We start from the raw sequence: 27,850 nt of genomic DNA on the forward strand, positions 1-27,850 counted from the left end.
TATAAAAACAAATGTATTACACATTTATTATTATAATTATTACACTACAATTTTAACGAATGCTTGAGCTATGCTTAAATATTTTCCTAAATTAAAATGATTATTGTAGCTTCGCTTCTGTTACATTTTCTACACTCAATTCACTAGATTTTAGCTTTACAGCTTCCACATCTGCGACTTTTACATTCTGGTCTTTTAGTTCTACAGCTTCTGTTACCTTTTCAACCTCTTTCACATCTTCCGATTTCCTTTCATCAGCACCTACTGACTCAACTTGTTTTTCAGTTGTTCCCTCAATACCCTCTTTTGGAACTTCCGCTCCTGCTTCATTCTTTCTATCTTCTATACCCGCATCTTCTGTTATTTCCTTGTTTTCGACTTCTGGGATTGCTGGAATTGCTGTAACTTCAATACTGCCTTTATCTTCTTCCTTATTCTCTTCAATGATGATGTTGACATTAGAACTATTCTCGGGCTTTAGACCTTCTATAATATCTTTCGCATTATCCGGATTAAATATAAAGACATTAGTTACTTTATCATTGCCAACGGAATTCCCATAAATGGTTGTTGCATCGACACTGTGGCCTTTATTACCTCTTCTTAGTTGGTTTAAATCATTTAGATCTATTTCTTTGCCATTAACAGTGACTTTGCCATCTTTAACTATGGACCCTGAGTCTGGTTTGTCCAAAGGACATATGTCGCCGTGTCTTGCATTACATATTTCTTGAATCGCGATTTTTCTTATATGCTGTGAAAAAATAATAGTTGTGTTAACCCTTATGAAGGCAGGGGTGATTGAGCGTTCTCATGGATTTACTAGTATTGTGTCTTAAGGGCGGTAAATAAGTAATTACGAACGAGAGAGTATTAGAAGATGTTCGTAATTCTAGAAACGCCCGAGCGACATACAATGTTTTTCATCACATTTGCGAATAAAATTTTAAATATGGAAAAAAAAAATTGTAAACGAAAAACTAATATTTTTTCTAAAATTGCCGATATCGCTGACTGCGCTCTTGGCAGCGCATATATCTTGTACGACAGACAGGAGTAAGACCAAATGTTTGTTAGAGAAATTTTATCTTGAATAATATAATAATCCTATTGATTTTAATTTTATTTGGTTCGAGTCCCGGGCGAGGAAGAAATTTCAGAAAATCTTTGAGTGCAGTTTTGATTCTTTTAAAAATAAAGGAATGTCTCCTTTACGTAAAAAGAGCCAACTTAAGGATTTAAGGTAGTTTCCCTCCAGGGCCCGACTTAATTTTCCATAATGTATATCAGATAACCTGCTTGCTGGTTTGCTTCCCTCGTATAAAATGATAATTACCTTTTTCAACAGTTCGGTGTATGCCGACATCCATTCTCCTAACCACGCCCAGAACTGTTCCTGGAATTAAAATTAATGTTATCCATTTATAACCGAACCAACTTAAAAAGCTCCGGGGGGTTGGTTAAGATCACGGGATCGCGGTGGATGCGGAAAGCACAAGACCGGTCTGAGTGGAGAGCCTTGGGGGAGGCCTATGTCCAGCAGTGGACGTCTTTCGGCTGACATGATGATGATGATGGTCTGGCCCTGTACTACGACCCGCTCCCGCTGACGCTTATATTTAATACGAGAGTGAGAGGGACGGTACAATACGAACCTCGATTTTCGAATTTCGTAGTAACCCCTGAGCTACCTTTCCCAGGCGTCCGTAATGGACTTATCCCGAGAGCATTCCCTATAAAGCACCTCATATAAAATTAAAAAGTAAAAGATGACTCAATCCCTAAAAAAACAACTTGAAGAAGTTGAAGAACCTCCGACATTGTCGTTTCAAAATCCGCAATGAAACTCGCTTCCACGTAAAAAAATCGCATCGTAATTGGTCCATCCGTTTGAGAGCTACGTTGCCATAAACAGACAGACATCACACACAATGTTGAGGACAATAGGTATAGCTCAATAAGGAGATGTAGAGGTCTAAAAGGAGGCCTTAACCCAGTAGTGGGGCACGGAGTTGGCTAAGTATTCTTCCTACTAATATTATAAATGCGAAAGTTTGTGTCTGTTTGTTTGTGACACCATCACGTCTAAACCACTGAACCGACTTAGATGAAATTCGGTAAACAGATAGTTTGAGTCCCGGAGACGGACATAGCGATAAACGAATTCTGCGCGGGCGGAGTCACGGGTTACAGACTAGTATTATATATACCCTTAATAAGGCACCGTTTATTGGAGCATACTACCACAGAATCAAAAGCAGCTATCGAATACATACCTGACAAAGGATATATTTAAAGCTAGTCGTATTTTCAATAATTACAGTGGATATTGTAACTTATAACTAATACAATAAGATTGGTTTTTTGGAATCTTTTTGCATTTTTTATTTCAATTCCAAATTTTTACTTTTGCGGTCATCCCGTAAAAAACCTAAATTGAAAATACAAACTGAAATATAGATGCACAGAAAAAAAATAAACCCAGAAAAATGAGACCAGCACTGGGAATCGAACCCAGGTCCTCGGCATTCCGTGCCGCGTGCTATACCGCTACACCACTGCTGGACAACGGTACAGACATGAATTTCCCCTATGCACCACATATCTCAGCTTGTTTGTTTCTTATTTAGCCACTTAATCAGTGACGCTAGCGACATCTATACCGTAGCCCTCAACGAGAAACTTTCGGCATTCCATTGGAACTAACCGCTTACCCGGACAAGAGATGTCGTTATTAAGCAATCAAATTAAGATTGTTTTTTTGGAATCTTTTTGTATTTTTTAAAACAATAAGGTTGAATTTCCAAGTCAATGCATGTGTTCGCTAAATCGCCTCTACCCTTTTGGGGGTTAATACTTACGCTTTTTAACAGTTCATTCATTATATCCAGCTTGTCGGTACTGATGGGAACTTCTGGCTCCGATACCTGTAATCAATAACTTTTTGTTAAAACAATCATTTTTAATACAAGTTTTTTTTTTTGGCTGTTCTTTTTCTTAACTGTACTCACATTGTCATCCGAATTACATAATCATACAAAGTTTCAAGTCGATGCCATTAATCGTTGATGAGTTCCGTCCTGCGGAGACGATCCCGACATAATTAGCATAGACGAGTGTGTGTATACTGGTAACATAATTAGGGAATATTACGCAATGCTCTGCGCAGGGGGCGGCACTAGCGCAAACTGCCATGACAACGTCAATGAGGGCTATCGCGTATGAATTCGCCACTAGAGGCGCTAGTGTAGCGTGAGGTCTCCGAAATGTCAAATCTCATAGTTTTTGGGTGAGCTACGCGGGTTTATTTATAATAAGAATAATTTTGTGAATATTTTGCAATATCTGAAATTAATTATGGCAAATATGCGTTCCGGGGCAATGAATGTCTGTGTTTTGAGACAGTTTTGTCTCTCGGAAACCTTTGTCCTCCCTTTTTTCCGAACAAAACGGGGACTATTCAACACTGTGGCATGCTCGAAATTTTTATGGTACGGTTTTAAGGTGTATTAAATATGATTTTAATCTAAACTTTGTTTTCACGCCCGTAATAACAGACTTTGAAAGCCGTACTTAAAAACCTCACGCAACAGTGCGCCATCTAGTGAGACAAAAAACGATAGCCCTCATTCTCTTTATATTTTGTCGCCATGACAGATCATGACCAAAGAGTATTAGTACCTATAGAAATCATAACATGATAATTTACATCGATGTAATGATAGAGCTATATTTCCAAAAAAATTATAGAAATAATATGAATATGATATTATGGCATCCTACGGACGTTTAAGAAACTCGAAAAACTGTTTACGGTTTGTGCTCGTGCTGCACTCTGACGGCAGAAAATTGCAGTTTATTCCATATTCCGCATTGGTGATCCCTTACTTCAAATAGCGTATTCAAGTACTGTGTTAAAAATGTGTTAAATGGTGTGTGATGATAAACCGGTAATAGACTATTCTAAACTTACTTCATCTCCATCTCCGGTTTCTTCGCTTCCAAACTCTGGTTCCTCCACTTCCGGACCCTCAGGCTCCTCATCAGGCATAACAGTTGTCACAGGCTCAATATCATCATTTGATTTATTATCATCAGTAACTGTTTCTTCAGTAGTACTTAGAATTTCCGGAAGATCAGTAACAGGCGTAATATATTCGGTAACAGGCGCCTCGCTTGCTGGGTTTTCTGTTTCTGGTGATTTTACATCAGGCTCAGTGGACTCGGATATTTCAGGTGTTTCACTTGTTGTTGGAAGCTCAGTAGTAATGCTTTCATCATTTTTCTCAGTTCCAGGTATCATAAGATTAGGTTCGTTTGTTGCGGCTTCCGGTTGTTCAGTTACTTCAGGCATATCGATCGGTGTGATGTTTTCTTCAGGAATAGCTGGCACTTTGTCTTTTTCTGTTTCTTCAGCAGGAGTTTCTGTTTTTGGTTCTGCCGTTACTGGCTCATCGGTGACAGTTGGTGCTTGAGTGGTTTCTTTCGGTTCCTGAAAAAAAGATGATTCTTGAGATTTAGTAATGGTACAGTCACCTGTAGTGATAGCTACCACAGCGCGTGCAAAAATATGTGATATGTCTACCGGCCCTAGAAATAGAGTAGTATCAGTTATTTTATGCACTCTTTGTTGTGTCAGATATTGGCGTTGGTGACTGTACTTTGGTATACACAAATCCTGTAACTTATCTAAATTATTAATCACCTGTGATTGGTTGCTTTCCGTTGATCCGACTTCGAAAGATACAGGTGGGTTCACCAGATCCTGAAATTTTTTGTAAATCAAAGACAATTTTTTTTTTATTATTTTGAGTGGCGATACTCTAGACCTATAGCCCCTCCACACCTCCAGGGTATACAAAGAAATGCTGGTTCAGTGGCGGAAGCGACAGAGAGCAAGAAAGTAATAAAATATCAGTCTCGGTTCAACATACAATATCGTTGCTGTCGGTTTTGAGACCCGGGGTTCAAGGGGTCCCAGCGCAAGCAAAGTAGGTAATTATAGAAGTGCCAGCGTCAGATCGACACTTCTGGAGACCAAAGGGCTCGCAGCTACCTCTCTGAACGAGTTGCCATGCTACGAAGGTCTTTTCTAGTTTTATTTGAGATTGTACTATATCTTGTATCAACTTTTTCTTGTCACTCGTTGCTATAGTTACGTTCTCCTGAGTGCTTTGAACCGTTAGTTTATAGGGTTCAAATTTGCCAAACATGCATTTTTGTCGTAGTTTTAAGCCCCTTCTATAATTGGTCATCTAATAAGCATGTTAGTATAATGTGACACAACATTTCTTCTATTAAACTGTACTACTGTTGTCCCCTCGCTGACGGGACAGAATAACAACAAGAAATAGTGTATCCACCCAATCTATATATATAAAAGAAGAAACTGACTGACTGACTGACTGACTGACTGACTGACTGACTGACTGACTTATAGATCAACGCACAGCCCAAACCACTGAGGCTACAAACTTGAAATTTGGAATATATATTCCTTAATAGATGTCGACGCTCACTAAGAAAGGATTTTTCGAAATTCCCACGGGATAGGGAAATATCTAAACTTTTTTCGCTTCTTTGTTTGTAGTCGAATCTCTGAAACTATTGAGCCGATTTTAAAAATTCTTTCACCGTTAGTAAGCTACACTATCCTTGATTGACATGGGTTACTTTTTATCCGGGATAATGCAAAATTCTCGCGGGATAGAAATAAATTAATTCAATTACGGAGCTGATTTAAAAAATTCTTACATATTATGTGATATGACTATCCCCAAATGACAAAGGCTACTTTTTCTTCGGGAAATTACAAAATTCCCATGGGATAGAAAAAACTGAATGCAACTTCGGGGATGATTTAAAAATTCTTACATCAATAGAAAGCTACACTATTCCTCATTAGTTTAGATTACTCTTCTTCGGGAAAATGCAAAATTCCCGCGGGATAGAAATAAGTGAATTCAACTTCGGGTCTGATTTTAAAAGTTCTTTCAACAAAAGTAAGCTACAGTATTCCTGATTGACATAGGATACGTTTTTTCCGTGAAAATGAAAAATTCCCGCGGGATAGAAATAAGTAAATTCAACTTTGGCACTGCTTTTAAAAATTCTTTCATATGATATGACTATCCTCGATTGGCATAGGCCACTTTTTTTCGGAAAATCCAAAATTCCCATGGGATAGAAAAAACTGAATTCAACTTCAAACCTGATTTTAAAAATTCTTCCACTAATATAAAGCTACACTAATTGCTGATTGGTATAGATTACTCTTCTTTGGGAAAATGCAAAATTCCCGCAGGATAGGTACATAGAAGTAAGTAAGACAATCCAAATTCGGAGCTGGTTTTAAAAATTCTTTCACTAATAGTAATCTGCAGTATCTCTGATTGACATAGGCTGATTTTCTACAGAAGAATGCAAAATTCCCGCAAGATCGAAATACTTAAGTAAATTCATCATTGGGGTTGATTTAAAAAGATATTTTACCAATTGGGAGCTACATTATCTCTGATTGGCATACGCTACTTTTCTCCGGGAAAACGTAAAACTCCCGCGGGATAGCAAAAAGTGAATTCAACTTCAGGGTTGATTTATTTATAATTGTATACCTAACTCTACCTGAACAGTACCATGACTGGCTGACTGACAGACAACGCATAGCCAAAACTACTGGTGCTAGAGACATTAAATTGACATAGATGGACCTAAAGTAATAGAGAGGTGCACTAGGGAAAGATTTTTAGAAAATCCCATGGAATAGGAAAATATCTCAACTTTGTTTGTTTCTTTGTTTGTTGGGGATAATCTCTGAAACTACTGAGTTGATTTAAATAATTCTATTACCAATAGAAAGCTACAATATGTCTCTCATCGACAATTAAGAATACTAAAATAGATCATAACAGTAATTCATGTCCCGCGGGGACTTTACAATTTCTCGAGATACAATCCTGTAGGAAGTCGCCGGCAAAAGAAACGCGTAGTACTTTAACGTCTTTAACGTTTCAGCGAAACAGGGTTTCAGAGTTGGTACGAATTATGAATGATTAATTACGTATGTAGGTTGATTTTTGAATTCCAAAATGTGCACCATCTGTCTAAAACAACGTCTTACTGTATTTATATTTCCATGAAATCCTCCAAAAAATCAATCAAAACACGAAAAAAAGGATCGCAGAAAGTAAATGTATGTTAATTGTTACCCCAAATTTAACGCGAGCGAAGCCGCGGGCAACAGCTAGTTATACCATATGGCATTAAACTCAAATCGATTATCATAATTTTTACAAACCTCATTTTTACTCGAAACTGGATTCGAAAATTAACATTTCGTTGAGCTAACGTTATAAGTTACTGGTCTATTAATAAGAGATCAAGTCAAGTCACTGCTGCGGAAAACTATAAAATATGTTTATGCTGACGATATGATACTCCAGAAACTGTCACACTTACGTTCCACACCTTCCCGCTGCTAGACGTCAGGTTCATGCCATATGTCTTCGGAATGTCTTCCACAGGCTGAGCTGTGACAATGATACCTTCCATATCCTTATCCTCAGAACCTGGCTGAGGGTTAAGGAATGGATTGTCGGTTTGGTTGTTTTGCTGAAAATACATATTAATATTTGGTCTGTTAGATTGTCAGCAAATATTGGACACTAATTTTACAACCGACGAAAAAAAACGAAGGAGGTCAGTCGACGCGTACATTTTTTTTTATGTATGTCCACGCATAACTTTTTACAGAGTAGTCCGATTTTGATGAATCTTTTTTTATTGGAAAGGGTATATCGGGTCGGTATTGTCCGTGCCGGTAAATAGTGTCATCCAACATTGTGAAACGTTTCACAATGAAATGTCCAAGTTGCGATCACACAATGCACCTCATTGGATTACCGATAGCGCGGTATCGTTAATCGTTAGCAGCACATTGTAGTACGTGAGCAGAAAAAAGAAGAAACACCTCTCCAATATTATCTGATAATTAATTTCTAATATTATTTCCAATTTCGAAGCTGGCTACCAAATCTAGGGCCGTATTGTCTAACGCGCGGACGTTCGCGATCTACCCTCGTCTTACACCACATGACAGAACGAACTGGTGAAAACTATTGTGATTCCAAATGTGCTAGATAACAACATACATAAACAAGCATATTGTTACCACTTACTCTCTCTGTAGTTGATATACTCTCTCTAATGTAGTCAGGTAGACCGTCATAGTTAAGAGGACGAAGCGTCGGTGCTTCAGGCATCTCCTGAAACGCATTCAGAATGTTGCTAATCCGTTACCACACCAAACTGAATCTAAACCATTCATGACCATCCCCATGCCATCCTATCTATCTTAAAATTCAATTCAATGTTCCAATAATTTGCATTACGGTGACAAGGCATATAACAAATTGATCTATCGATTTTAGATATGTATTTCAGATTTATTTATTTTAGTAAGCCGTGGTGGCCTAGTGGTTTGACCTATCGCCTCTCAAACAGAGGGTCGTGGGTTCAAACCCCGGCTCGCACCTCTGAGTTTTTTCGAAATTCATGTGCGGAATTACATTTGAAATTTACCACGAGCTTTGCGGTGAAGGAAAACATCGTGAGGAAACCTGCACAAACCTGCGAAGAAATTCAATGGTGCGTGTGAAGTTCCCAATCCGCACTGGCCCGCGTGGGAACTATGGCCCAAGCCCTCTTCTTCTGAGAGGAGGCCTGTGCCCAGCAGTGGGACGTATATAGGCTGGGATGATTTCAGATTTATAAGATCAAAAATGATTTGGAAGGCTGGATATAAAGGCCCAGTTCCCTTAGCTGTGAACGCAAATAAAAAGTAATTTATGTAAGCTGAAGCACAAAACTCCAGGCTCAAGGTTTGCTAATGCGTTATGGAGCGCAGTATTTGGGTGTTTATAGAATTGATCGCATCAAAAACACCGAACTGCATTCCAAAATCCGCGTTGCAGATGTGGGCGCCAAAACCGCTAAGCTTAAGTGTATCCACAACGATGGGCCTAAATGACTATCCATTGGGTTCTGTGGTAAGGTAATCGAAATAGAGGCAGACCGAAGAGGAGATGGTGGGACGACTTGGACGCATGCTTTTGTAGATATGGCAGCATCTTTAAAAATCTAAATCTTTCATACCTTGACTTGGTCTCCTTCAGAATTACCAGAAGCATCTCCAGTATTCGTTACAAACTCATCAGGTCCAACTGAACTGCTTTCAGCCCCTGTCCTCAATTTTACTACATCGTTCACAGTAGGTGCTGGTGTAACTTCTTCAGTTTTAACTTCTTGACTGCTGATACCACTTACAGACGCTACGGTTGACTCAGTAATCTCAATCGCTTTACCCTCTGGCTCTTCAGGGCCAGTTTCAGTTGTATCAGCTACTGTTAGCTCTCTTGGTTCAAAAGCATCGGAATAATTTGGAGCTTTTTCATTATTTTCTTTAATTTCTTCAGTGACTTCTTTAAGTTCAATTGATATGCCTTCAGTTGCTGGTGTAGATCTGATGATATTGACGTAGATGTCTTCGGAACTGCCAGAGTCAGGGTGTTCTGGGGCTGATGATGTGATAGGAGTTTCTTCTGGCGCGGATGTGAATGCAGGAGTTTCTGAAGTCTGCGGCGGGTCTTCGCTCTGCTAAAAAAAAATCTAACCTAGAATTTCTTATAGATTATTAGACAAATGAGGATGCGGGGTATCTGACGGTACGTATGTATGTAAATACTTTATTGCACATAAAACACAAAATAATACAAAACAACAAAACAAAAAGAATACAAAGGTGAACTTATCCCTAAAAAGGATATTTTTGTATGCGAAATCTGTCATTTGTTTGCGATCGCGGGAATCAGAAACGATAGGCAATACGGCCTCTGGTTTGAAAAGGAAAACTTAAAAGATATGCCAACAGTAATTTTATGTACAGTGAGAAGAAGGGAAAGCTAGCTAGCTGTTGCACGCGACTTTGTCTGCAAACGTTTGTCGGTAAATCTACATCAATAATAATAATAATGGGTAATTTATAATGTAAGTAGAATTTAGCACTTACTGTTGTCTCGTATACATTTGATGGCGTCGAGAGCTCGTACAGTGATGGAGAGTTGTTGAGATTCTGAAAATACAAAACAATACTGTTTATTGAACACAAAGCTTTTTAGAACAGATTATGTGGAGCACAGTGGCTGGCCTTATGGGCTTTTCCTGTAGGTATAGCGCTGAGAGAATAGTAGTAAAAATGTGAATCACTGTAATATCTTTCCACAAGGAACACAATATAATTAACTACACTTAATACTGGCTCGATATATTATCACTATCACTATAATTACCCGCGCGGACGGACTAGCAATCATATGTCGCTCAAACGTGACCGCTCTCTACGAGTGCGTGGCGAAGAAGAAAGAGAAATTCGTCCGCTGTTACTAGGTGTAAAACTGGGCGGAAGTCAAACAAACTTCCGCCTTCTAGAACTTTCTACACCATGCTCATGGTGCCCCCTGACGGAGAGTAGAGCGAGACTGGGAAAAGAACAATAGGTTTTTTGCTACGCCCTCGGAGTTGGCTGGCGGTACTATTTATCTAGCTAGTTGATTTTAAGCCTGACCTGTTTCGCTACTCTCCGCTAGGTAGATTATTTCAATGGCATGACTGCTTTGCTCACGGAGCACATAGCCCTCTGCTCTATCGGTCACAGATTAAGGTTGTGTTTCCACCAGAGATATACGACCATAAGCCCATTCCTCGCATCACATGATGCGACAATACAATCTGGCTGTGACATCCGGTAGTCTGGTCAGCAGGGCTACTACGAAACTCGAAACTTGAAGTTCGTATCGTACCGTCCCTCTCGCTCTCGTATTAAATAGTATAAGTTTCGGAGGGACCGCACGATACGAACTTCGAGTTTCGTAGAGCTCTGCAGGATCGTCTCCACATCGACTTGAATGGTACGGAAATGTAGTTTAGACGACAATGCAAGTACAGACAACAGAAAGTACAGTCAGCAAAAAAGGCTTGCATTAAAAACTACATTTTTGACGAAAACTTCTCTAGACATTACACCGTGCAACGTGTCAGGCAAAAATATATTCTTTTCACTTCTCATGCTCTTAAAATGTTAATTTACTGTCTGCTTATCGGGGCTAAAGCTTCTTTTTATTCTCTAGGGATTCAAGTATTTTTTTTTTAATTTACGTTGGAAACCTCTAAACAGCCAACTTTGTGATTGTGAATGGCGGATTTTTAGGGCGTAGAAATAAGCTCAAAATGACAACTGTGCAAAAAAAAACACGATTTAATTTCGTGAAACAATTAATGTTTACTAGTACGAATCTATTCAATTATATTAAGGATTAATTCATTTTATTATGCATAGTCCATTTAGTTTTAAACTGTTGGCTAAATATGCAAGTTTTTAAAGCGTCACTTCATAAACAATAACAGAAAAGAAAAAACCGTGCTACATTTTTTTTTGCTATTTGAATTTTGAACAGATGGCCTGTTCGTTAGTCGAGCGTACGTTTTAAAAAGTAATACCTACTGTAATTTTGAACAGAACATTAAATTGTTTTTTTCCTCGCATTCAAAGTGAAAAGTAGAGTGTCTAACGCGAGACTAAACAACCATAATGCCACTCGAACTATAGCCACCCTCGCTCTGCTCGGGTGGCTAAACATCTCGTGTCATTATGGCTTGTTTTAGTCTCTTGTTGAACAATCTACTATTGTATTGAAAAGTATGAGAGTATGACCACTAGCACGTTTCGTAACCAACGGTCGCCCTCGCGTGACATAATATGTATGCGTTGGACATTCCGTTTGACACTCCGTCTGACACGCTCCTATTACGGTCAGGGCATGATACGTTGTAATGTGTAGAGACCTTTATTCTTTAAACATAGCCACAGTATAACAAGTTTCCCTACAGTAAGCCGACGGAGACGTCTAGAGAGCAATCGTGCGGGGCGTGAGGGGTGAGACGCGTGTGGGAGGAGCCCCAGCTGCATACTTCGCCGTTCTTAGTAGCTTAGGACAAATATTCTAGGGCTATCGCGTTTTTTAACATTTAAATTTATAATAAAACTAGCTTTTACACCCGGCTCCGCCCGCGTGGTATTTGGTTATCGCGCGCTGTTCCCTCGGGAACTGTGCATTTTTCCGGGATAAAAAGTAGCCTATGTCACTCTCGGGCCCATAAACTATCTCTATTCCAAAAATCACGTCGATCCGTCGCTCCGTTACGGCGTGAAAGGCGGACAAACATACACACAAGCACACACTTTCGCATTTATAATATTAGTATGGATGGATTTATTATTGTGCATACGGCATGTACTGTGAGTGCGTGCAAACCTTCATCTCGCATGAATAAGGAACTAAGATTTCATCTATTTATATAATACCTATTTATTCATTTTTTATATAATTAGATTCAATAACTGTCTAAGTCTAGAAACTGAAAATATTTGTCGGTTACTAATCTATGAAAGTATATTTTGTAGATTTTTTTTATTTTTTATTTAATAAATAGTATATTTTGATACTTCTTACCCCTAGTAAGTATGCCACCTGTGCAAGTATTTTGGATGGCGAACAATTTTTTGATTTGCATCCTCTTTGCTGTCGGTGGCTGATTGGCGCAAGTCCTTTGCCGCGCGCCTTCGATCGTAAAAAAAGGCGGCAGGCAGCCAGACTTCAAAAAAACTCTCGGCGGATATATATTATTGCGGTTGTGCTCAGTTTTGTAAAATAAATATTAATTGTGATTGTAGACATTGTAAATAGTTTTGTGTGTAAATAATAACAAACTTTATACGCCTAAAAACTAGCTAGTGAAGTGGCGGTGCGGACTATTGCGGCTTTACGGACTTTAGCGAGCGTCATACATCGAAGTCGGTTTCATTGAGGTATGTTTTTCATGAATTGTTCTCTAGACATAATGCTGCACAGAAGAGCAAATAAGCCACGGCCTTGGTAGCAGTCACTATTCGAAGGTTTATCAAACACCACCCCTAATTCATTTTGTTTTATATAATTTCGCAATACCAATATGTACCGATTCGTAAAAGACATCTACCTTCCAAATTTTAAATTTGTGACAACCCTTCCTTACTTGCCTAAATACCTATACAGGCTGCGGTATCGCTCAACTTCAAAGGCGTCGGCCTACTGTAGGGAAAACTTGTTATACTGTGACATAGCTATAACTTACATTCCACACGTAGCCGCCATTTTGGTTCAGATTCATGCCGTAGGTATCGGGCGGTGCGAAAGGCTCCCGACGGGATCTGTACATGCTCATCTGGGATGCCAGGGGGAAATACTGAAAATTATCAGAGCTAGTTACTGTCAAACTCACTATACCTATTTTTCTTAGACATTGGAGCGTTTATTTATACCTGCTGAGCTGGCAACGTTGCGTTTTAGTTAGTTTTTCTCGATTATTTCATAAAAATTGAATGATAATTAAAAATGTGGTCTGGTATAACTCTTCTTAATACATACACATACATACATAAAATCACGCCTCTTTCCCAACGGGGTAGGCAGAGACTACATCCTTCCACTTGCTACGATTCTGGCATACAACTCTCGCTTCCTCTACATCAATCTTTTCATGCATGCACGTCGGTTTAGAGTACTCCTGACCCGACCTTTCTTCAGAACGTCCCCGATTTGATCGTGGTACGTTCGTCTAGGCCTTCCTCTCCCAACGTTTCCAATCACGCTCGTCTTATAGATCTGCTTAGTCAATCTGTTTCATTCATTCTATCAACATGCCCAAACCATCCAAGCATCCCTTTCTCAATCCGTGTGACTATACCTTCATTTACACCACAGCGTTCTCTTATCGCACTATTTCTAATTCTGTCACTCAGTTTCACACTTAACATACTTCTTAACGCTCTCATTTCTACCGCATTTATTCTACTCTGATGCCTTTTATGCCACACCCAACTTTCACTTCCATACATGAGTGTTGGTACCAGCACCCCTCTATGCACAGCCAGACGAGCTCTTTTGGAGATTTTCTGGCTATTCATAAAGGTGTGCAACGCTCCATTCACTACGTTACCAGCCTTTACTCTCCTTTCAATATCACTTTCACACTTTCCATCCCTAGTAAACATAGATCCCAGGTACACATATTCATTCACCTGCTCCAAGTTTTCGCCAACAATCCGGACACACACTTCCGTTACGTTCCCTTCCTTTTCGAATACCATAACTTTCGTCTTTTTTACGTTCACTTTCATTCCCTGTCTCTCCAAAGCATCATTCATAATAGTTACCATCCCTTGCAAATCCTCAGCCGACGATGCAAGTAATACTTGATCATCGGCGTAAAGAAGGCATTTGATAGTAACTCATTCATTCTCAGTCCACGATCACTATCTTTCAGATCTGTCAAACAATTATCCATGAATAGGTTGAACAGCCATGGAGACGCTACACATCCCTGTCTAACACCTTTTTGAATGTTAAACCATTCAGTATAAGCTCTGTTTATTTTAACACAAGCACTGGAGTCCTCATAGAGAGACTTCAGTGCTCAAATCAGACCACTGCTCACCCCATGCGCAGATAACGCCGACCACAGTTCATTCCTCATCACTTTGTCATAAGCCTTCTCCAAATCTACGAATGCGCAATAGACTTTTTGGTTTGTTGCCAAATATTTTTCAGCTATGCACCGTAAGGAGAAGACCTGATCCGTACATCCCATTCCCTTTCTAAATCCCGCTTGTACATTCCATATTCTTTCATCTGTTTCATCTCTTTCATCTCTTCTTAATATATAAGTTAATGTGTCTACTCCAATAATTATTCGTGATAGACTTTTATATTCTTTAAAAACGAACAAATAACGGTTTTTAAAGAAAATAAAAGTCTATCACGAATAATTATTGGAGTAGAAGTAGACACATTAAGAGTTCTATCAGACCACATTTTTAATTCTCTTTCAATTTTTATGGGATAAAGATTGTTTTTTTGGAATCTTTTTGTATTTTTTATATTTCAATTCCAAATTTTACTTTTACGGTCATCCCGTAAAACCTAAATTGAAAATACAAACTGAAATATAGATGCACAGAAAAACCAGAAAAAGAAGACCAGCACTGGGAATCGAACCCAGGTCCTCGGTATTTCCGTACCGCGTGCTATACCGCTACACCACTGCTTTTGCGCCACTTGCTTTTTATGAATTTTTTATAGAAAAACTAACAAAAATGCAACGTTGCCAGCTCAGCACTACTCAGCAGGTAGAAACGCTTTTAAGCTATACAGTACCTCTGAGTTTTTCAAAATTCATGAGCGAAATAATATTTAAAATTTACCACGAGCTAAACGGCGAAGGAAAACATCGCGAGGAAACCTGCGAAGCAATTCAATGGTACTTTCATTTATAATTTTAATTAATTAGTCATAGAAACTTACCGGTATCTCTGCCGTCCTTTTTCTCCTTTCTATAAAATCTTCGGAAGCCTGAAACAAAAAAATTAAGTACATTTACATTTTTAGTAGGTACTGTTTTCACTCCATTGTGCAGTTGCTATAATAATCGTCCGATCTCTCTAGGTAGTCAAAGATCTATCTAGTCTGGTCTGGTCTAAATCAGACTCTAATCTGAGATTTAGATTCTAGACAGCTCCAATGTCAAATTCAAAGTCAAAATATCTTAATTTAGTTCAAGCTAAGTAAAAGCAGTTGTTGCATTCGCACATCAATAATATTAAGTTTTTTTTTTTTTTTTTTTACGTAATTCGGAACGCATTTGTTGGTGAGTTTTCGCGGTAGATATAGATTTTTTATTATTGCCAATGAGGGCTATCGTTTTTTGTCTCACTAGATGGCGCACTGTTGCGTGAGGTTTTTAAGTATGGTTTTGAAAGTCTGCTATTACGGGCGTGAAAACAAAGTTTAGATTAAAATCATATTTAATACACCTTAAAACCGTACCATATAAATATCGAGCATGCCACAGTGTTGCATAGTCCCGTTTTGTTCGGAAAAAAGGAGGACAAAGGTTTCCGAAAGACATAACTGTCTCAAAACACAGACATTCATTGCCCCGGAACGCATATTTGACATAATTAATTTCAGATATTGCCAAAATATTCACAAAATTATTCTAATTATAAATAAAACCCGCGTAGCTCACCCAAAACTATGAGATTTGACATTTCGGAGACCTCACGCTACACTAGCGCCTCTAGTGGCAAATTCATACGCGATAGCCCTCATTGAAGGTAGATATGAGTGTGGGCTGCAAATGCTCGGTCGCATCTTTGCCATGTGTCGTGTTTCGTATCGCATAAAAAAAAAGGAATCTTCAAATCAAGTCAGTTTGAAGCTTCTGGACGAGATTCCCTGTAGCATCAGCTCGTGGACCCAGGAAGTCGGTACCGACTGGACTGCAGACCAGGCAAGCGCTGGGTGAGTCGGCTTGCACTTTCTATCTGCTTTCACTGGCATTATACTTTAGTTTCGTTTCTCGTAAAGGTCCTTCACCAAAATTTAAATTTCTATTTGCTTTCGTTTTGGTAAAATACGGTTTCCCGGTTCGCGGGCGACTGTACAGCAGTATTAAAGTAAAATACTGCTTCGAAAACCCTCTGTTGAGAAGAATTCGACCAGAGTAGGGCGGTCGCCAAATATTTTTCATAACTAAGGGGGTCGCATTATAAAAAACGTTTGTAAAACACTGCACTGAAGTCACAAACTTTATTCTTTATACCGGGTGTGGACTGTAATATGAGCAAATTATTAAAACATAGATCATACTTCTAAACTGAACAACATTAACTAGTTCAGCGACTTTTAAAATAATATTTTTTTTTATTTTTATTACACTTTTAAGGTTATTCGAAGAAGCAATGTAAAGCAAAATGCTTGGTGTTTGTAGCGTGACAGGCGACGTCAGATGGGTTCTAGGATGGCGTACATTGATAGCAGTATTTAATTTGTATGAAAAAAGGAAAATTCAAAGACTCCATTATTTTTAAAAGTCGCTGAACTAATGTTGTTCGGTTGGACGAGGACAATTTTTGGTTTATTTTTCTGCTCATATTACAGGCCACACCCGTTATTAGAAGGTAGACAAGACTTACCGCATCACTTCTCTGACGCATCTGGTCAAAGATGTAGCTTTTTGATTTATAAGCCTGAAACAAAAATGACTATTACTCAAACTGCTCTAAACAATTTACTTAGTACCTTCTCTTTTTAACCCCTGACGCAAAAACAAGGGTGTTATAAGTTTGACCGCTATGCGTGTCTGTGTGTCTGTGTGTCGGTCTGTAGCACCGTAGCTCTTAAACTGGTGGACCGATTTGAATGCGGTTCTTAGGCATGTTTTTTACATTACAATGACAAAATCTTCATTATCGAACTGTCAAATCATAGAGTCGATTAATTTGTATATAGATCTGATTGCTAGGTGTACAGTACCCTTAGTGGAAGTTTCATACAATTTGAGATTTTAACGCGAACCTCGCAAACGTTCCGCTAGAGGCGCTGTTCGTGTTTCCATACAAATTGAGATTTTAACGCGAACGCGATCGAGACGTATTTTGTAACCGAAAACTTACACTAAGGGTACTTGTATAAGAGTTAAAAGTGAAATAAGGTTCGAAAAGTGTTGCGTAAATGAATACCCGCTGTACTTCGTCGTTTTCTCTGAACTTGGCCGGACACACTGCCGTGCGTCATAAAGAGAGCGGATTTGAAGTAGCGATTACAAGTTTAATATGGATACGACTAGCGCGATTGGTTAGATAGATAGATAGATTCATTTATTAGATATTATGTTGTTTATTGATCTTACAGTTATCATATTACTTACTTACTTACCGCAATTCAATCTTATAGATACGTGATTAAATTATTTCAATGTTATTCTTGCAACAAACTATATGTAAAGGAAATACTTTATTCCAATTAGAGTTTTATACAGCTCAAACATAATAGATCCTATTTATTACGCACCTTTTTGTACAGTTGATATGAAAATAAATATTTACTTGTCTTATCCATATTAAACTTATAATCGCTACTTCAAATCCGCTCTCTCATAATTGTATGATACTAAACTTACCGTCTTGACAGCTTCGTCGGTCAGAGGTTTCGGTTCCTAAAAAGTACAATAAAAAAAAAGTTAATAAAAACATTAAAAGTCCCGCTGCTGTCTTTATTTTTTTAATAAAAATTAAAAAGAAAGAACAGTCATAGTAAGTAGGTACCTAGTCTAAAACTTTAGTGGGTTCCGAATGTTGAGCTTTAAATTATTAACAGAGTTCCCGACTCATTATGTTTCAATCCATTTTACTTATTGGGCATTTAAAAAAAAAAGTGTACCCTTTGTTTTTAAATTTTGGAAAAAATACGGTTTTTCCTACTCAGAATCAAGAGCACAATCGATTCCGATCGTTTAAAATGTCCCCAATTTTTCATACAAAATTTTATGAGCCAGTTTTGTCACGCCCATACTGAGTGTATGAAAAAACTGTAATTTTTCGGGGTACATTTTTTAAACAATCAGAATCGATTGTGCTCTTGATTCTGAGTAGGAATAACCATATTCTGTATAACCATATTTTTTTCCAAAATTTCAAAAAAAATAAAGTGTAGGTAAGTACACTTTTTTCTTAAACACCCTAATACAAATTTTTTATATAGAAAGAGAAGAAAGAAAGAAAGAAAATTACATTTAGTCGGAAAAGTAACTTAAACGATTACATAAATGACACAGACAAGGAAAGCAGTTACTATTCACGAAAACGAACGGATATACGTCCCACTGCCTGTGCAGAAGCCACCTCTTAGAATGACTTGTTTTAATTTAAATTTAATATTAATTAATACAAATTATTTTCTTATACTATAGCTTATACATACCTTAAACAAGCCGTTGTCAATGTCCTCCAATACATCGTTTTGTGAGTTATGTTCCTTTTCAAAATCCTCCAAAAACGGCAGCCCGTGACTATTGGTGAAGGGTCTCTCTGTGTTAAGAGGTTCCTAAAAATTAGAAATATATTAGTTTACTTATGTTAAAAAAGTTCAATATCTCAAAAACGGCTAAACTGATTTTGATAAAACATGTCTAAGAACCATCGCTAGAAAACCTGATTTCAAATAAAAAAAATCGCATTCAAATAGGTCCACTCGTTTAAGAGCTACGGTGCCATAGACAGATGACATTTGAATTTATTGTTACCAGTGCAAGAAATTACCTAGTTCTATTGGTTTTCCGCAATATGGCCAGGTTCTTTATAATTCTGGTCAGCCTTTACATATAGATTGTTAGGATTACATTAATCTTATCATAATAAAGTCCCTTGTCAAGCAATAATAATAATAATAATAATAATTTATTTGCCCCTCACAAACCTAACTCCACGTCCGATCCGAACATCTGTGATCACGTGAGGGCGGACATTGGCAGCTATTTATTTAGCTACAACTTACCAATGGCTAACGGAGCTATAGTAAACAGAAAAATGCGATGCGCCTAAGAAACGGTAGATATCTACCCCAGGCGGGTACCGAAGCTAACCGCGACGGAGAATCCCGCCCTGAGCTTGTTAGCTCAGGCAGTCCCACGTATTCTGGGGGGGACACCGTATCGCAAAATTCTGCCCAGTTGAGAACTGTTGCAGAATATGATTCAGTACCAGACCAGACAGATGACAGACTGACCGACTGTGACGATATAAGTTCAAACTCAGCAGTAGACCCATACAGTCCATCAACAGCATCTTATATTCCATCACCAATATCCTCCGTGGGCTCTCGCAGAGCACCCACGCCCGTCTTAGATGTTGCGCAGGAGGCGAATGCCTTTTTGCCTGCGTCCACTAAGGCTGGGAAACCTAGGGTGCGCATGAGTTGGACCAAAGATGTTAACCTATTCATCATGCGCACCTACTACTATATCACTAAATTAGAGACAGACATGACCACTTACAGAAAACAGTTACATGAACTTTTCCAACAACAATATCCCACTGTTAAAGTTAGCGAACAACGTGTATCCGATCAAAGACGGGTCATTATTAGAAATAAATATTTAAGTGACCAAGAACTAACCCAATTGAAAACGAAGTACAAAAACAGTTAAATAATGTAGATCTCGAACATGATTCAACGGCTTTCATACCATCGCACGATCATACCGAAAATGATGCACAACAACACTCACAAGACACACATACACTATACACACAATCACACATGTCCAACTCGTCCACTCAGACTGAGACTATAACATTAACTGTAGAAAATGATATAGGAGCTTTAGTTAACCCCGACACAATAACTGAACCGAACACTCAAGTAATTCTTGATAAATTTCACTCTGCAATAGCCAAATACTCTGGAATGAACCCATGTAGTAGACCGAAATTACCAAAGTTAAAATACAGTAACACACTCTCACAGTTAGTGCATCTATTTAACTGCGACATACTGAATAGATTTCATTCTGACGACACACAACTAATAGATATTCATACCCTTATTTACTGCACCGCTGTAGTCATCTCCGAAGAGCTAAACTACAAGATAACAGAACACACACTACACAGTAAGAAAAAGAACATTAACAAACCTCCATGGCAAGCTAGACTAGAAAGAGATATTGAACAACTCAGGGCAGATTGTGGTAGACTCACCCAATATATAAATAATAATAGGTCTCGTAAAGTAGTGAAAAGAGTAGAAGAGATATTTAGGAGCAGGATTACACACACTAGACATGAAGCAGATAACAGAAAACCAGAAGAATACTTAGATACATTAAAACAGAAACTGGCACTAAAGGTACATAGACTTAGAAGGTATATGAAAGCACAAAAACGAAAGAATGACAATATTTTATTTGCAACAAATGAAAAAGGATTTTACAGGAACCTACACAATCACACGCAACACACAGAGATTCACACAGACACATCCATACCAACACAGACACAACTAGAGACGTTTTGGGGTAGCATATGGGAAGAAAATAAACAACATAATGACCAAGCAGACTGGATAGAAACAGAAAGAAAGAAATGGGATACAATAGAAGAGATGACATTTGAGGAGATCACAGAAACCGACATAACAAATATAACAGCGAAACTACACAATTGGAAATCACCTGGGATAGACAAAATACATAACTACTGGTATAAAAAATTAACATCACTACACAAACACATAGCAAAAAACTTAACAGAAATAATATTAGGCAAACAAAATATACCAGAATTTATAGCCACCGGTATAACATATATGCTGCCCAAAACAACTCATTCCTCACATCCATCACAATACAGACCAATCACATGCTTACCCACCATATATAAAATATTAACATCAGCAATAACTAGAAAAATCAATAGTCACATAGAACACAACAAAATCATATCAGAGGAACAAAAAGGATGCAGGCGAGGCCACATGGGATGCAAGGAGCAGCTGATTATTGACTCCACCATCCACAAACACGCGACTAGTAAAAATAGAAACCTACACTGTACATATATTGATTACAAAAAAGCTTTTGATAGCGTACCCCATTCCTGGCTGCTACAAATATTAGAGATATATAAGATAGACCCAAAAATAACTCACTTTCTACGTAATATAATGAATCAATGGAAAACTACTCTTCAATTAAATGCTGGTAATAACACAGTAACAACGCGCACCATCTCCATTAAGAAAGGTATCTATCAAGGCGATTCCTTGAGTCCCATGTGGTTTTGTCTCGCCCTCAACCCCTTATCACATCTACTGAACAACAGCCGAGTTGGATACAACTTCAGGAACACTCCAACAGATACACGTATATCACACCTCATTTATATGGACGACATAAAATTATACGCCAAGACAGACAAAGACATGAAAAAATTAATAGAAATCACAGCAACATTCAGCAACGACATCAACATGGAATTTGGCATAGAGAAATGTAAAACACTACACATAGTAAAAGGAAAGATACAACCAGGTAACTATACAATAGACGACAATAACACTATAACAGCAATGGAAACAAATGACCTATACAAATATCTCGGATACAAACAGTTAAAGGGCTTGGACCATACTATAACTAAACATACATTAAGTACTGAGTACAAAAACCGCCTAAATAAAATATGCAAATCGCAATTATCTGGCAAAAATTTAATTAAAGCCATAAACACTTACGCCATCCCCATCCTTACATACTCATTTGGAGTTATAAAATGGTCCAAGACCGATATAGAAGCCATAGAAAGAACTACACGCACAACACTAACAAAACATAACCATTTACACCCCAAATCTGCAATAGAAAGACTGACTATCAAGAGACAGGAAGGAGGTAGGGGCATGATAAACATTAATTATCTCTGGAAAAAACAAATACACAGCTTACAAACATTTTTTCACACCAAATCACGTACAAGCAATATACACAATACAATCGTCCAAAATGACCACAACTACACTCCGCTTAACCTACACGAACCACCTGACACGCAAAATATTAACGGCAATGACCCACAAGCAGAACTTATAAATAATTGGAAGAAAAAGGTACTTCATGGACGACATCCTCGTGACTTAGAACAAACACACATAGACACACCTGCATCAAACACATGGCTAAAAATAGGCAGTTTGTTCCCAGAAACTGAAGGTTTCATTATTGCAATTCAGGACCAAATCGTAAATACTAAAAACTACCGAAAATATATAATAAAAGATCCAACACTCACAAACGACAAATGCCGCAGATGTCATAACCAACCGGAAACCATACAACACATAACCGGAGCATGCACAACGCTAACACAAACAGACTACACACACAGACACAATCAAATCGCAAACATCATCCATCAAAACCTGGCACACAAACATAAACTTATACAAGACACACACACCCCGTACTACAAATACACACCACAGGTAGTACTTGAGAATACAACACACAAATTATACTACGACCGCGCCATACTCACAGATCGTACTATCCACTATAATAGACCTGACATCACATTAATAGATAAAATAAACAAAACTACATACCTCATAGATATCTCAATCCCTAACACACACAATTTACAAAAGACCATCACGGAAAAAATAACAAAATACGCAGACCTAAAAGACGAAGTTGCTAGACTATGGAGACAGGAAAAAGTGTACGTAGTTCCAATAGTCCTATCTACAACAGGCGTCATCCCAAACCACCTACACCATAGCTTAAAATTATTAGGCATAAAATCACACGTTTACACAATTTTACAAAAAGCCGCAATACTTAATACATGCAGAATAGTGAGAAAGTTCATGCAACTAGACCCTGAAAATAGCCCTCAGCAATCTTCTTAAAATATATTTATTATAACTCTTGCTACATTTACTTGGTGGATAACCCGTAAATGTAGTTAATACCAGCCTAGAGCTGAGAAAAAGCAATCCTTCGAAAATAATTTATTTATTTTCTTCACCACCACCGTTACAATTTTCTACATTGGTTCTTAGTTACTACATAAGGGAGTCAGACTCGTGTGGCAAAGACTGGTGCCCGAACTAGGATGAACCTGTGTGTCGGGTCTCGCACCCTCAGATGTCTGCAGCTACAGTTTACAAAAATGTTGAAACACAAAAATTACTTATAAAAATGCAATGTGTGTGTGTGTATGTGTGTGTGTGTGTGTGTGTGTGTGTGTGTGTGTGTGTGTGTGTGTGTGTGTGTGTGTGTGTGTGTGTGTGTGTGTGTGTGTGTGTGCGTGTGTGTGTGCGTGTGAGAGTGTGTTTTATGTACCGGTGATCGCTTTTTATGTAATTAATAATAATTAAATATTGAGTATTTTATACGATTGTCATTAAAAAACTTTCTGTGCGATGCGATATCAATATGACTTTTTCTACGAGAAGGTTCCACAGTCACTCACGATTCAGTTGGTTCGTGTGTACCTAAGACTGGCGGTAAACGTACATAATACACAGTGTATATTTTAGTATCCATCCTACCTCTTTCCCATATGAACTTCCTAGCAACCGGCGGTACAGGGTGCCTTTTAACGACGGGTTTTCGAACTTGCTATTGACAAGCACCAACCCCTTGAGGTTAGATTCTACTTCATAAGGCGGCGCATCTTCTTTCTGCAACAATATTCCAGTTATAGTACAGTCAGCACCTGGACGACCGAGCTACGTCTGGTACTAAGACTCAAAGAGCTTTTTCTCAGAGAAAAGACCAAGCCAAATCGATTGTTCAAATTCAAATTAAATTAAAATCGTTTATTTTGCATGTAGATCATTCTTTTCAAACTACCAGCGCTTTCAGAAAGACTATTGTCAAAAATAATGCGCCGCAAAAACTTGGCAGAAAGTAATTATTTCAAAATAAATAATTAAAAATAAAATTACAGTAAAAGTTGGAAAACCCCCGACTTTGTCACTTCAAAGTTCAATATCTAAAATACGGCTAAACCGATTTTGATGAAACATGTCTAAGAACCATCGCTAGAAAACCTGAGAGCGTGTCGGACACTCCCGAAATAGGCTTCCGTAGCCATTACGAAAAAATGAAGTAATATTTTGTATTTTGTACGGAATATTCCAAGTTTAGGTATATTTTATACCTAGGCTGCTATTTACTCTTAAACTACTAATCATTCTGAAGAAAACTTAACCGTTATAGATTTCTTTGTAAGTTTGGTATAAAGTCAAAGTCAAAATATCTTTATTCAATTTAGGCTATAACAAGCAAATATGAATGTCAAAAAAATCTACCACCGGTTCGGAAAAACCTCTGTTGAGAAGAATCCGGCAAGAAACTCAACGAGGTATATTTTTTTAATGATATCTATACATCAGAAGTATTTAACACAACTTTATTTTTAACGCTATTTGAAGGGATCGCTAATGCGGATCGGAATTATATAGGTATATATATTTATTGTAGGTACCATTTTGTCGGCATACTTTACATATATATTCATGCAAAATTACAGCTTTCTAGCATTGATAGTCCTTGAGCAAAGCAGCGGACGGACAGACAGACAGACAGACATGGCGGTCAAACATATAACACCCCTCATTTTGCGTCGGGGGTTAAAAAATCAGGGATGCAGGTTTTATATGTACCTATTTCAGCCAGGCGTTTAGGAAAATGCTAAGGCCTTAGGCACTATTTCCTTACCTCAACTTTGTAGATATAATGCCCAGAATTTAGGGTCACCCCTAATACAAGCAGCACCCATGATAACTGAAACATAAAATATGTGTTTATTTAAGGGACTGTTTCACCACCCATTGACTAATTTTATTTGACGGATAAATATGATGCCGTCTCTAAATATGATGAACAAAACAAACAGAGACGGCATCACATTTATCCGTCGAAAAAATTTAATCAGTGGATTGTGTAACAGGGGGTTAGTATACTTAATAATAAATTAATAACCTAACAATTTCTCAATTCAAAGTTAAATATTCAAAACTGTTTGAACCGATTCTATAATTAAACATAGCTAAGCTAATGTTGATTTTCCACCGGCGAGGCGAGACGAGAATTGAAATTTGTATGCATTATCGGATGCCCGCCGCGAGCCGCCGCGGGCCGTCGCGGGCGCTGACATATAAATTTCAGTTCTCTCGCCTCGTCTCGTCTCGCCTCGCCGGTAGAAAACCACCTTAAGAACCACCGCAAGTACTAGCTTTTACGAAAAAAAACTGCATTTACTAGGTCTATCTGTTTGGGACCTATGATTCAGTGGCGTAGTTAGGTGGACAAGGGCTCCGGTCCATAGAGAAAGAATGGGATGTTGGGATGAAAGATTGGGATTAAAAAAATATTCGAAGACACGACTCTAGTAAAAAAACGCTTAAGTTTAGCCCTGAAAACCAGATAAATTTTCGATTGACTGCAAAATTAGATTTTTTGTTGCTTTAAAACAAATAAATAGTTAGTTGATTGAGTTGGCGAACAAGTGACGTCATGTTGCTGTTTCCATTCAAACTCTATGCGAGAACTGTGTTTTGACAGCTCCCTATTGGGCCCTCATCCCCTCTTTCCACGTAAGTTCAAAGCTTGAACTTACATAATCAAAATTATAGATAGAAATAAGAATACGATACAGTGAGTTGAACTTATCCGTCGAGCCTGATCACAAGTTTTTTTTTCCTCTCTTTTTCTTTTATGCTCCTCTCTTTTCAAAGCTTAGGTTAGAGGGGTTAAGCTCCAGCGTCCTGGTGCTCTGAACCACCTGGCCCTACGATAGCACAGACACATCAAACACACAATTATTTTGCTTCGGGGTTTAGAAAAGAGGTGCGAGCCAGGACTAGAAGCCACGACGGCTTGTGCACCCGTTTGTTATTATAACGCGGACACAAAAGGAGAATGAATTAAATGAATGAGTAAATGTCAAAAATCCGCTGTCATTATGACATGTTATTGTGTGAGTGACTTCAACTCTGGTGGCAATGTAAATAATTGTAAAAATTGTAAACTAATTGCCACAGTGCCCCTTCCCTGGGTTATTTCAATCGCTCCACAAGAGAGATAGTCAGAATCACGCAATCTGACGTGACATTGGCAAAGTGCCTCGCAGCAAACGCCATATCAAAAAAAAACTCTGGTTACCAACTTTTAACGCATTCACTGCTACCTGACTTCACAGATGCCACCGACGCACATGTGCGTTCAAATTGTATGAATAGTTATGACAGCGGCCCTGGGCGAAGTACAGAAACCGCATACCTATATATAGCCGTTCGATTTGTTTTTTTTTTTTTTTTTTTTTATACGACTGGAAGGCAAACGAGCAAGTGGGTCTCCTGATGGTAAGAGATCACCACCGCCCATAAACATCTGCAATACCCCGCGCTGCCAAACTAGAGGCCTAAGATGGGATACCTCACGTGCCAGTAATTTCACCGGCTGTCTTACTCTCCACGCCGAAACACAACAATGCAAGCACTGCTGCTTCACGGCAGGATTAGCGAGCAAGATGGTGGTAGCAATCCGGGCGGACCTTGCACAAGGTCCTACCACCTGCAAACATATTTGTGTCACAATTATATTTTTTGTACATACACCGCTTATGTAATAATTTATCAAATGTTACTAAAGTCATCATCAATAAGAAATATTTTAACATAAAGTAAAACCGATTCCATATAACACCCCTCCTTTTGCGTTGGGGGTTAAAATGGAACCGATTACTAAAACCTTGAAAAAGTTTTCTACTAGTTTGAAGTCGTGCCCCAGCACGAGTCTGAAAGTAGACGCCATGAATTTATGCAAATAAATGTTTATAGTTTACTATTAGTTAAGTTTTTTGATTATTTATTTTGGATAAACTCACCAGTAGAATCTTCATGTCGACCTCTCCACACTAACTGTCCGTTAATTGTGAGATTAAATTTCAAAATCGGTTTTATATATAAGACAAATTAGGTTTTTATCTGTCTAGACTCTTTATCTTAAGTGATAGTTATTTCTATATCAATTAAAATAATACTGTCCGTTTTGAATACAAAACCATATACATTAAAATATTTTAGGTATTATTATTTGAACGTATTTACGATCAGTAGTTCAGATCCGTAACTATTAAGCTTAATAACTAAACAAAATAAACTTTATTAAGCGTTCATCATCATCTCAGCCTATATATGTCCCACTGCTGGGCACAGGCCTCCTCTCAGAACAAGAGGGCTTGGGCCATAGTTCCCACGCGGGCCCAGTGCGGATTGGGAACTTCACACGCACCATTGAATTGCTTCGCAGGTTTGTGCAGGTTTCCTCACGATGCGCTACCGATACC

At 38.2% G+C, this 27,850-nt stretch overlaps 1 protein-coding gene across 8 annotated transcripts; it reads right to left on the minus strand.

Moving 5' to 3' along the window:
* On the minus strand, window positions 1-27,458 carry LOC141443948 (uncharacterized). 8 transcript variants are annotated; one of them, XM_074109371.1, is made up of 17 exons: window positions 27,389-27,458; window positions 25,219-25,284; window positions 24,045-24,176; window positions 18,915-19,037; window positions 18,115-18,150; window positions 17,129-17,182; window positions 15,456-15,503; window positions 13,228-13,338; window positions 10,067-10,129; window positions 9,154-9,651; window positions 8,178-8,264; window positions 7,459-7,611; window positions 4,706-4,765; window positions 3,974-4,492; window positions 2,862-2,927; window positions 1,337-1,396; window positions 1-754 (listed from the first exon to the last, which is right to left on the minus strand). In XM_074109371.1, the coding sequence occupies exons 1-17, from the start codon at window positions 27,401-27,403 to the stop codon at window positions 101-103; spliced, it is 2,745 nt and encodes a 914-aa protein (XP_073965472.1). In that variant the 5' UTR covers window positions 27,404-27,458; the 3' UTR covers window positions 1-100. The 8 variants fall into 8 exon arrangements, with proteins under 8 accessions (XP_073965472.1, XP_073965471.1, XP_073965476.1 ...); XM_074109370.1 differs by having other exon boundaries at window positions 9,154-9,654; XM_074109375.1 differs by lacking the exon at window positions 24,045-24,176 and having other exon boundaries at window positions 9,154-9,654.
* Window positions 27,459-27,850: the final 392 nt, after the last annotated feature.

The sequence above is a fragment of the Choristoneura fumiferana genome, chromosome 28, assembly GCF_025370935.1.
Source record: "Choristoneura fumiferana chromosome 28, NRCan_CFum_1, whole genome shotgun sequence".
Classification (NCBI taxonomy): domain Eukaryota; kingdom Metazoa; phylum Arthropoda; class Insecta; order Lepidoptera; family Tortricidae; genus Choristoneura; species Choristoneura fumiferana.

What these genes read in the sequence shown, in the direction of transcription:
- LOC141443948 (XM_074109370.1), bottom strand. An exon ending in GCAGCGGGAAGGTGTGGAAC is followed by an intron (nt 4,766 to 7,458) that starts GTAAGTGTGACA and finishes AAAAAATTTCAG; the next exon opens with GATCTGGTGAACCCACCTGT. An exon ending in AAACCGGAGATGGAGATGAA is followed by an intron (nt 2,928 to 3,973) that starts GTAAGTTTAGAA and finishes TATTGATTACAG; the next exon opens with GTATCGGAGCCAGAAGTTCC.